Source organism: Pteropus medius, unplaced genomic scaffold (assembly GCF_902729225.1).
Source record: "Pteropus medius unplaced genomic scaffold, Ma_sr-lr_union100, whole genome shotgun sequence".
Taxonomy (NCBI): Eukaryota; Metazoa; Chordata; class Mammalia; order Chiroptera; family Pteropodidae; genus Pteropus; species Pteropus medius.
In genome coordinates, this window is record NW_024345601.1 from 4851673 (window position 1) to 4863853 (window position 12181).

The 12181-nt window shown below is 43.8% G+C and overlaps 1 protein-coding gene across 4 annotated transcripts in view; it reads left to right on the plus strand.

Annotated features, from left to right (window-relative positions):
• The first annotated feature begins 550 nt into the window (after positions 1-550).
• BFSP1 (beaded filament structural protein 1) overlaps positions 551-12181 on the plus strand; it is a 34281-nt gene continuing 22650 nt past the window's right edge. For 2 of the 4 annotated variants that reach the window (XM_039874442.1, XM_039874444.1), the window contains exons 1-2: positions 551-1116; positions 4580-4640. In XM_039874442.1, the coding sequence (XP_039730376.1) occupies positions 758-1116; positions 4580-4640 (420 nt within the window). In that variant the 5' untranslated portion in view covers positions 551-757. The remainder of the gene's footprint in view (positions 1117-4579; positions 4641-12181) is intronic. The other 2 variants (XM_039874441.1, XM_039874443.1) reach the window with 1 other exon arrangement.

Here is a 12181-nt window from a genome sequence, read left to right on the forward strand (position 1 = left end):
GAGCTCTATTTGTTTCTTCCAATCCAGAAAGGATGTCAGAATCCAAGAAAGCAAGGGTGACATTATAATAATGATAACTGGGCATATTTCCTAAGTTTTTGTACAAAGAGTAGATGCTTCACAAATATGCACGAGTAGCAGTAAAAACTTACTATTTGTAACAAACCTCCACTTCACTGAGATGTGGCATTTTATTTTGCATCCATACTTAAGAACCCCTACCATAAGGAGGGCTCCTAAATGAAAAGTTATACTGTAATTATGAAAAAGAAGTGCTTAAGTAATCAGAAAAAAAAACACGGTATTGTTAAATACAAATATAATTAAGATCTTGACTGAAAGAGGGAAAAGACATAAGGGTCTTTGGGCTCTTGAGCTAGTCCAACTTTATCACGCTCCCTTAGACTTCCTTCACAATTCCAGTGTAATCAGTCAAAAGAATGTCATGCTTCTCTTGTGCCTCCTGATTCTCCGTTCAATCACACAGCAACAGACTTTATCACGAAACAAAAACCTCACTGCTTAATTTAACCTTCCAACCTCCAGAGCTGCATGGTCCACTAATCCAGCTCACAAAAGCAAGCCTGCTGCTCTTTTATTCTCCCCTAGGCTGAGCACTGTGTTGAGCCCAACAGCTGATCAGTTCTGGAACGTCCCAGCAGCGTGCCAGCGGCCTCCGATGTTTATTTAGCCGGCTGCTGGCTGGGCAAGGGGCCCCCCGCAGCCGGCTTTGCGTGCGCTCGCCCGCAGAGGAGCTATGTACCGGCGCAGCTACGTCTTCCAGACCCGCAAGGAGCAGTACGAGCGCGCAGAGGAGGCGCCCGACCGCCTGGTCGAGGGCCGGGCTTCGGCGCCTACCCTGGCGGCGCTGCAAGGCCTTGGCGAGCGCGTAGCCGCCCATGTCCAGCGGGCCCGCGCGCTTGAGCAGCGCCACGCAGTCCTCCGGCGGCAGCTGGACGCCTTCCAGCGCCTGGGAGAGCTGGCTGGCCCGGAGGACGCCCTCGCCCGCCACGTCGAGGGCAACCGCCAGCGCGCCCGGGACCTGGCAGCCGAGCGCGCTCGGCTGGAGCGCCAGGGCGCGGAGGCGCAGCGCGCGCTGGACGAGTTCAGGAGCAAGTAAGCGTCGACCGTGGCGGCAAACTGAGGCAGGGTGGGGGCGGCCCCCGCAGCGCGAATCTGGGAGCGGGCAGCCACCTAGGGTTGGAGGGACGTTTCTGTTACGCCAGCGACAGATGACTTCATCCGTGCAAAAGGCACGAATGTGAATTTCCCAAAGATAAGACTAGCTTCCATTTTGATGGCACTTGACGGTTTACATGAAATGGTATACTTTACTTTTAATGTATTTTAAAATTTAGGTATAATTTACACACAATAACATGCACAGATTTTAAGTACATAGTTCAGTGAGTTTTGACAAATGTATGTACCCATGTAACTACCAAAACAAACAAGATATATCCTGTACCCTAGAAAGTTCCCTTCTATCCTTAGTCAATCTTTAGTTACCACCTCCCACAAAACGAAAAAACAGAACAAAACAAAGGCACCCATTGGTCTCATTTCTACCACAATAGATTAATTTTGACTGTTTTAGAATTTCACAAAAATGGAATATGACTAGTGTCTTATGTCTCTGGCTTCTTTTGCTCAGTACGAGATTTTTGAGATAGATTGATGTCATTTAATCCTCACAGCCTCATCCTGTTATTGATGGTAGTGCCGGTACCTATTTAACATATGAGGAAACTGAGGCCTGGAATTGTGGAGATTTGGTGCAAGTACATTAAGCTAGTGAATTGCTACACAGGGACTGGATGGAAGTGTTGGGCATGCTAAGTCTAATTGTCTTCACTGCATCACAGCCAACACCTGGAAATTGTTTCAATATGTGTCTTGTGTCTTCTAGAGCATTTATCAGATCATAATCATTGATTCCATTCCTATCGGTCCTTCTGTTTCTGGTTTCACTCCTTCATGGAAAAACAGACTTGCAGATGGCCTTTGGGTGGCAGGACTTAACTCAGGTTTTCTTGCCCTGGACCCATACTCTTTTTAGAACACTGTGTGTTGTGGCGAGAAGCCATTTTTGGGTTCCTGTGGAATGAGGCCCAGTGATAGGACCTAGGACCTTATTCAAATACAGCTAATGTTCTCTAAAACAGAGGGAAGTGTGTGCTGGCACAGACACCCAGCTCCATGGGAAAGCAGGATCCCCTAGATCCCTAAATAGCCTTCACCTGGTCATCAGGCCACAATCAACTGTGATTTAGCTGGGCAAATGCCCTCATTGAAAGAGTGGCCCTCATTGAAAAAGTGGCCATATTTTTTTCCTGATTTCACTTGATTCTGAGTTATATGTCCATCATGGAGCAGTCTCTTCAGGCTCTGTGATTTATTTAATAATTCCTATTGATTTATACCTCCCATTGCCCCCTTGGAAAAGTTTTGGTATTCTGACTAGGTTAGTGGGATTTGAAAATTATTATAAAAAATCATACCTGTCCACGTGCGTGGGTATACACATACTAAGTATGGTTTCACATTTCAGAGGGGAGTTGATGACTAACCATAGCAGGTGAAAATAATGCAGAAATGGGTAGCTGTATGCAACCTTGTTAGGCGTATTTTCTACTTGGATAGTTGAATAATTTTAAAATCGGGTCTTCCGCATTTCAAACAAACACTAAATAAAATAAGGCTAAAAGCAAAACTATAAAAATATAATAGTGAGTATAGTCAGTTAAATTGCAGAAAACCAAAATAATTATGTGAAATAATCAGATAATTGAAGCCAAAGTGTTATTTTCACTTTACGAATTCACTTATATATTCACTAATATGTATATGAATGTATTATGAATTCTTATTAATATTTTATATTTAATAATTAAGTGGTATGAAAATTATGTTAATATGTTATCGATCCTATTTTCAAGCTACAGATTTTCTTAGATATTTCTAGCAGGAAAAAGCAATGAGAAAATTAGATTTTGTTAACAATTTTATTCTCAAAATTAACCATTAAAAAAAATTTCTGGCTCCATTAGAGCCGCACACAAAAGAAACTGCTAAATGTGATATCCTGGTGTGAAATGTAAAACTTGTGCAACTATGTTTTTATCTGATTTCACGCCTCTCTTAGTTTGGAGTCCTTCAGAAGTAGAGCCTGAGAGAGGGATTTGAAGGCAAGTAGCTGTTTGGGAGGTGACTTCAGGAAGCACGTGTCGGAGAGTGAGGAAGTGAGACAGGAAGGGAAGGCAGTTCATGCTGAGTGCACTGTTATCACTGTGGCAACTGGGACTAACCTGCAGAGTGGCGGACACACCTCGCTTGTCCCAGTGGAGGGCAAGAAAGCTGGGGTATCCATGTACCTGCTCACCTTCCTGCCAGGAGAAATGACTCTCTGGCCTAACCAGCCTGCCCTGCCCCTCAGCTCAGAGCAGGTCTTTGGTGTGCAGGGATGATGCCACAAGGATGAGGGTGACATGCTGGCAACATCTGCCTTAGACGTTGGGCCAGTTTCTCAACCTCAGTTTTCTAATCTTTCTCATGGAGGTATGGGGGAGGAAGAAATTTTCCTCTACCCTACTAAGTTTTTTTGGTGGGTTTAATAATTAAATCTATGTGAAACAGTAACAAGAGAAAATAACCAAATTTAATTACCTGTGTACGGATAGGAACCCCACATACGTGAGAGTCAGAGACCTCACATATCTCACACACTTAAAGACAGGGAAATTGGGGTATATATGACATTCCGAGCTAAGGATGAGGTAAGGCAGCTTGAGACTTCAGAGGGTCATTGCAGGGTGATTAGAAGAGCAGATGCTCACTAACTAGTAGTTTGCCCTGCCCTAAAGCATTATTTCTGGTGATATCTATTTAGATTCTTTAAGGAGAGGTAAAAGTTTCTCCTGAGCCCATAAAATCTTGACTGCCTTTACCTCAACAACTCATATGCCAGAGTGGCACATTTTGGGGAGGCCTGTTCTGAATCCCTTCAGTGGTAACAATAGCTGCTTTTTTCCCAGAGTTTTGTGAGGATGAAATGGCATAATCTAGAATCTTGTCGATAAATATCACTGCATCCAAATAAGCATGGACTCCAAACTAAGAGAGGCATGAAATCAGATAATTTTGTCGATAAATACAATAGTATAGGAAACCCAGAGGAAGTCAGGGTAAAGGTGTTTGTTGTAGCTTATGCAGGGCAGCTTCCCAGACTTGAGTTACTGGTGTGCCGAGATGGGATTCCCTCATCCTTGGTGTGGCTGGAAGGAAGGTGCTTGGGTTGGGGCTGGGCCTCCAGGCCGGGTGACTTTTCTTCCATTTTCCGCTTGCAGTTACCCCATGTGTGGTACCCATGTCAGCACTTTCTACCTGTGCCATGATGTTAAAGAGGTTGGGAAGCAGTGGGCTCAGAAATGCAGCATTAGCTCCTCCTTTAAAATTAGGACCTGCTCCTTAAAGAGAAGGCATAGAACTCATCTCAGGTTAAATTTAATGTTGATTGAGTGATCAACATTTGTGAAATCACGGAAGCTGCTCAACTTTGGCTTATGTGTCCAATTTGCAGGTATGAAAACGAATGTGAGTGTCAACTGCTGCTAAAAGAGATGCTTGAGCGACTTAACAAGGTGAGCCGAGCACATCTTTAGGTTTGAGCAGGTTAATGACAGGATTGAACGAAATGACTGTGATGAGTGTTTTCCACACCTCTTCTTTGTGTTATTTCAGGATTCGCCTTTTTCTTTTGCTGTCACTCTCTTTCTTGACTTTGTAATTTCAGCTAAATCTTTGTGTGAACTCACATGTCCAGACACACACTCCTCTATCACAAAATACAGGGTCTTGAGAGAGAACCTAGACTATTAAGCTTATTGCTTGTGCTGGGCTATCAAAATGTACCAGCATTACAGTGACCGGTTTTGTTTTGCCATTCAGACATCCTGGTCCCAAATATCAGCCTTACGAGGACACTTGCTTTGAGCCATGCTTATTTGGATGCAGTGATACCTCTGTCCTGTTGGCTAAGAGCCTTGAGATTATTCCTCCACAGGAAAACTCTTTGGGGAGCAGAGGAAGAAATTTCCACTTCCTGTCAATTTTCTCACTCTCAAAGTAGCCACGTGGGGGGCACCAGGGATCCTTATCTTCTTGCTGGAGACCCTTCTGCAGAGGTTGTGTGGAGTTGTTCTTCTCAAGGGCAGCTTACTTCTTCTGATCCTCCATCACCATCCTGATGGTTTGGATTTTCTGCTTTAGTCAGGAGAAACTGCCTACTAAATAGCAGAATAATCCTAGACCACAGAGGTTAGACAAACCAGGGACAAATAGCTGTAAGCATTATTTCCTGATCATTTCAGAGCTCAAATGTCAGAGCAGAAGGACCCATGGAGACTATCTAAAGTTTAGTTGAAGGATCGCTTACTTAGGGCACATAGCTCCCTTTCTCCTCTCTTTCCTTCCTCTGCCCATAACCTCATCAAAATTTCTGGTAAAACATGGCATCTTTCCCTATTGTGCCCAGATGTGGCCTTAAGATTCTTTTCCACATGGAACTCCAGGAAACCACTTCAGACAGAGTTAGCTCAGGATACTTGCTTTCTGGGGCTTTGTCCAACCTCAGTTGTCTGTGATTATTCTGCTGGTTGATGGGAAAGGCAGAACTAAAATATGAGGTAACTGAATTTTTCTTTGTGTTATCTACTGCCTGATACTTCCATGCCCTTCTCTGTGTGAGCATATAATATATTTTCCAAACCAGGACACTGTGTGAAAGGAGGTGCTGTCAATAATTATGCAGGTTCTTTGATAGAAACTAGGTGCCTCAGGGCAGTTGGCATATATAAACACAAAGATGGCGGTGAGAGTGTGCTTCAGGAGAGCCCTCAGCACAAAGGCTCAGTGATTGGCCTTGTGTTCATCACTGCTGTGGCCCCAAGCCTTTTGGAAGTCTGAACTTAGATTTGGCCCTTATTAGCATCTGACATCACCCAGCTGTTCTGCTGACACTTGAAGTTCATCCCACTCTTGTTTTTGGTAGCGATCCCAGTTTGCCAAATGGGGCTACCATCTTGCTTACAGACCATCACCTTCAGGGACATAGGTACCCCACACCCTTCACTTAGATGCCAGTCCAGCCCCTCCCCAACACCACCACATTTTGGTTTGTATTTGTCCTTACTGCAAGCAGAGCTATCTCTGGACTTACCTCTAAGGTTGTCACTCACCAGGTGCCATCATGTGCACGACTCAAAAAAGAGGGAGAAAGAATGTAGTCCTTTCTTTTACCTTTGGTAAAAACAAGCTCAAATCTTCTGTTGTTTTCTCTTATTCCAAAAGCAACACATATTCTCAGCAGAAAAATAATATAGTAGAGATGATGAAAAATAAGGGAAAGGCATCCGATCATTTCACCCCCCAGAGAACACGGCTGTAACACCTTCATGTACATTGTGTAGATGATTGAAGTATCACCCTGGCGAGAATGTTATGAAAATTCTGGGGAACTGAGAACATGGCAAGGGTCAGCACAGAGCATCAGTGTGGCTGTTTCCTGGAAAGACACTTCTGCCTGCAAATGAGCTATGCCATCCAGAAGAGTGTTTAACTTATTAATAGGATCCTTCACATTACTGTTCAGTATCTGTGAGACTTTGGGTGAATTGCCTCATCTCTCAAAGCCTCAGCTTTTTAATCTGTGAAATGAGAACAATAATAGTTCCCACGACCATCCCCATGTTTGTCTGTGTGCCTAGTGAGAATTAAATGACATAATAATGTTTGTGACTTACCTGTCACAGTTATAATTAAGCACTTCATATGATGGACAGCAGCTTAATTTTCTCCAGACTAGGGTGCCTAACCGTGGTGGAGTGGGAGATGATCTTAGATGGTGTATGGAGGAACAACTTTTTAATAGTGGTAAATTTATTTTTATGATTACTTTTTCTCTACAGCAGATGACATTAAAAGGTTCCTTTTTAAATACATGTTAGTATAAACAAATCAATCTGAAGAAAATATGGGGTTAATAATAGTATAAGCAGCACTTAGATATAGCAGAAATCACCAACATGTCATGCAAATGCAGCAAGTTGGAGAGGTTCTTACATCAGCTCGTGGGAACCTGACAATAGCCTGATGTTATTGGTTTTACCCCCAGAAATGACCCAGTCCAGCACCCTCTCTTTACCAGTGAGGAAACTCACTCTCAGTGAGGTTAAATGACTTCAGAGCCCCACTGCCCATCTGTATGGCAAGTATAGGCAGAAGTAGGGTCTTTTGTGTCCATGAGTCATTCTCTCTTCTCAGTCATAGTTGGAAATCTCTGTCTCCCAGGAGACAAACACAAAGTAGAGTCTCTGGGTAAAGATGACCCCTTTGCATTCAGTGCTGGTATCCCATCCATCTTCCTTGGGCCACCCCACAAGGTCATGCAGACATGCTGAGCACAGTGGCACCTTCCTTTATCTCTCTGGCTTAGGAAACATGCCTGATCTGCAGGAGGCATAGTTTAGAAGAGTGGGTGTTAGCACCCCAGGAGCAACCCTTGGCCACTGAGGGATAGGAGAAGGTAGACGAGTCCCTCAGTCTCTCAGTCCCTCAGTTGGCCCATCCCTTATAACAACAGTTCAGAAGTGAGTTCCTCAGTCTCTCAGAGAGTCCCCGGCAGGACTGAGCTCACGTTGTCCAGAGTGTTGGCCTGCTCATTACACATCTTTACTGGCTTTGTTTCTTTTCCTGTATCACTCCCGCCTCCCCTACCAGTGCCCCTAGAATCGCCTCTCAGATAAACAATGTGTACCCAGTCCTTGCCTCCGGGTCTGCTTCTGAGGAACCCAAACTAAGGTAGTCCCTCCAGGGGTCAGCCAGATGAAGGCTGGACCTTAAGGTTTTCTGTCCACTGAGATGGTCAGATGAGAAGAAGGAGGTGAAAATGGAAGAGTAGAATTCACATCTTGTTGGCTGGTCATATCAATGATTTTGGTCAACAAATCTTTGAATGCTTACATATGTCAGATCAGCAAGGTTTTTGCTGTCAGCTCAGTCTCAGTGCCCATTTCCTTTGGTCTCACATCCCTGGGTGTGGCCATGGGAAAGGGGGTACAGCAGGAATTGTTAACCTAGTCTTTGACTCTTACTTGGAAAATATCACAGTAGGTACAGGACTGATTACTATTGTTTTCACAAAACTGCCATATATTAATACTGCCCATGTAATTAAATGTCCCTTTAAAAGAGCTCCTGTATTTTTAACAGCCAAGCAAACTAAAGCAAGCCACTGTTTGCTATGCACTTTGAAATGAAATAAATTCCTCAACATTCTACCTATATACTATGGCCAAAGTTATTCAGACTTTAAGACTTTTGATGTAGTAAGAATTCCTGATGACTTTTAAGCATTTGGGTTTGGTAACCTCTAGGACTCATTATATGTATCTCCCAATAATGTCTGATGTTTCTTATCTTAAGAAAACTGTAAGGCACAGACTTTAAGGCTCTCTTCTTTGAAATTCCCAGAATTTAAAAATATTCACTCTAATTAAATGCTTTCACTTGAAAGCAATTTTAAGAAATATTTAATGGTTGCCACAGGTGCTTTTCCATGTAATTCACATATCTTTAATGTGCCTGGAAGAGAGTGAGAGGCAGGGGAGTTTGCGGATTGGAAGGGTGGGCATGAAGCTTTCGCCTTCAGGGCTACAAACCTTCAGATGCCTAAGAAGTCCTCTGAGGCTAGAATGAACTTCTGGAGAAAAGCAAGAGAAGGAACTGGGAGAGAAATGTTTAGGAGGAGGCTGGGGTTGGGGAGGCTCAGAGAACAGAAGAGCAGAGCCAGAGCGAGGAAGAATGTAGAGAGAAATGAGGCAGTGGGAAGAGGGAGGGTGCAGAGTTGTTCCACACGTCCAGCACCTTCTTCCAGGCCAGCCTGAGCACCTAGAAAGAAAGTCACTGGAAAATTTTGGAAAGGATTTCGAATTCCAGGATCAAAGTGTTTAGTTTTTTAAAAAAAATTGAGCATTAATTAACTAGAAATCTTAACGAACTTGAATACTCATTCTTTAGCATCGGTTTTTTGTTTGTTTTTTTAGTGGGGCTGCTTAGAGGTTGAATTTGGGGCTGAGTGTAAATACAAGCAGGGAGATTTTTAATGGATTTTAGTAGCTCTGTGAATGGGTTGGCAAGGCTGATTTTTCAAGGCTACATTGGATTCTAGTTATTTCTCTAATCCATTTCTGAAGAGTGCTCTCAATCAGTGGCTCAGAAACTTTAGTGGGCATCAGCATCACCTGGAGTGCGTGTTAAAACACAGATTCCTGGGCCCTGACCCCAGAAATTCTGATTCAGTAGGCGTGGGGTCTGCCAGCTATTTATTTATTTCCCTGGTGGTATGGTGCAGGGGCCACACTTTGAGAACCACCGACCTAGATCTCAAACACACACAATATCAGGGTTGGAATGTTTCCTAAAATTAGGCTATTGACCAGAGTCTCAAATCAGAAAAATCTGGATGTTTCTGCTGGTGGAGCTTTTGAAAATGCAGCTGACAGCATCCAAAGCATAATAAAAACACAAGCGTCTACACATTTCCGAGTTCTGGTGCAAACAAAAGAAAACACTTCCAAATGCATTCTCCTCAACATATCAGCAACTGCACATTCCAGTTGCACATACTCACCTTTGGGAGTTTTCCGGGGCAGTTTATCAGATGATTGTCTTCAAAGCAAGAGAATGTGCTTGCAGAAGCATCTGGTTAATCTCTCTTTTAAGGACAAATATTGGCTGGCTTTTTGTTATCTCTATGAGCAGTTTTAAAGGCTTGGCTAATAGGACACAAGAGTGGTTGTTCTGTCATGATCCTAAGAAAGAGATGGGGGAAGAATGGCAGGCACCCGGCAGAATAGGATCATGACTCAGCGCTCAACTCTTGTCTAGTAGAGAGAAGCCCAAGAGTCTAGTCCCATGGTCTTCCGTTAACCTCCATTAACTATCTTTATGACCCACAAGATTAATCTGGCCCCAGCTCCCCCTAGTCTCTGAGCTGTGTTTGGCAGATTCCTCAGGTTTCTTGGAGTTGCTCGAAGGGGCTCTGAGGGAGAAGGGTTGCTGGGTGGATGGGGTTCCTGTCCCCTCATCATATCCTTCAAGAAGAGCATCTGTGCTTTACCTCTATACATTGGCTTCCTGGAGATATTTTGTTTGAAGGATGACATGTGTGGCTTAAAAAAGACCCTTGAAGACCAAGTGACCAATAGGGTCTCTTCTATTTCTAAAATTCTGAGTGTTTGATTTCTTTGTAAGCAATTAAAAAGGGTTCTTGAAACCCTATTTCCAGTTCTTCAGCTCTAGTAACTGTGGATAAATTGTGGATGAATTTTAGGTAGAAATTAAGATGTTTGAGAATCACCTTCCCCCATCCTCAGCAGTCTTAAGAGGGGCGCTAGGGGATGAGACAGGGTAGAATAACGTCCAGAAGGACTCAACTCTTCACCCAACACTCCGTCTGCCCCAAATTTAGCCATGCCCCTAAGGGGGATCCCATCCCCGGAGCTAAGAATCACTTCCACAAGGAACCACTGTACCTGATGGGAGTACTGCTATGTCTCCAGACACTTTGATTTTCCTTTCCATTAGTGTGGTCTCGGTAGGACCGTCAGTCAAGTCGATGGTCTTGTGACCATGGTGGCCATCACAACGCCCTCTCAGAAACATGACTCCTGAGGCTTAGAGATGAATTCATTTGGAGCTGGGTCATTCCAAGGGCAGTGCCATTAACTCCTGCTGCTTAGGTTTCTGGGACTGCCCTGGTTTCTGTCCTTCCTGTGGCCTGGCTGTGTTTTCTTTGGGGTCCATAATTTATGGGGTCCATAGCCAGTATCTTCCTGGTTCCTCAGCCCTTCCCCATTACCAGAAAGACACCCAGGCTTTCATTTCACCACCATTTCTCTCACTAAGGGACTTCACCAGGCTTATGTGATAATTTGGGGTACTTCAGGAAGCCAGACATCAAGAACTCCAAGTGGCCCACCCACCTTCCCTGGAGAATTAATGCCATATTTGCACATGGGCATCAGTAAGGTTCCCATCTCCCAGGGGTGGGCAGCATGCATCTTCTGAAAGCGGAAACACTACTGTTGAGTTTTCATTGAACTCTGTGTAACTGTCCTTGAGGACTTATCATTAAGCCTCCAGAGTGGTAAACTCCTGAAAGTAAAGCTCATCAAAAGTCAGTGACTCATTAATTTATTAATCCAAAGAATGAGCTCAGAAGTCAAACACCCACAGTTGGATTTCACATTAACTAATTCAGATAATTCAGAGCCCTGCACCTGGAAACATGTGACCTGTTTTGTAATTTTGGTTCATTCTTTTACTTCCGATTAAAGAAAAAAACAAAAAATCTTCAGACCATGTGTGGGTCTTTCAAAGGGTGCAGTTTTTCCACATGCTCTTGCTTCTCCCTGTGGGCAGCGGAGGCCCAGCTCCAGGGTGAGAAGTGAGCAGAGCCTTGGAGAAGGCAGGCAGGAGAGAGTCCAGGGGCCGTGGGTGAGGAGCTGGCTCTGGGCCTCGAAGTCCTCCCTTCCTTCCATCTGAAGGTTCGCTGCCTCATCACCCAGTATTGGCATCCCTGGTACCCGTGAAGGGATTTCACAATCTTCAGAGGAAAGGATTTGGTAACTGGAAATTAGAGTACAGAGAGACTGGGGGATTCACCCTAGAGCAGAAACCTGAAGGAGACACTAAGGAAGAATGAGATGCTCAACTGTGCCTTAAAATTAATCCTATAGAGCTGTACTGTCCAGCCCGGGAGCCAATAGCCACACATGCCTGGGGAGTGATTGAAACGCGGAGAGTTCAAGTTTCAATGTGGTATAAGTTTAAAACACACACCAAGCTCCAGAGACCTAGCCTGAGAAAAGGAGTGTAAAATATGTCATTAATAACTTTAAAAATATTGATTGCATCCTGAAATGATAGTATTTTGAGTATATTGGGTGAAAGAAAATAAAATTCCATCCACTTTTTAGTTTATTTAATGGGGCTACTAGAAAATTTAAAATTATGCCTGAGGCTTGCTGTATTAGAATAACTTAATTAATTTTTACTTATATAAATTCATGCAAAAAGGAATGCTTTAATATACATTCCTAACAGTTGTAGATTGACAGAT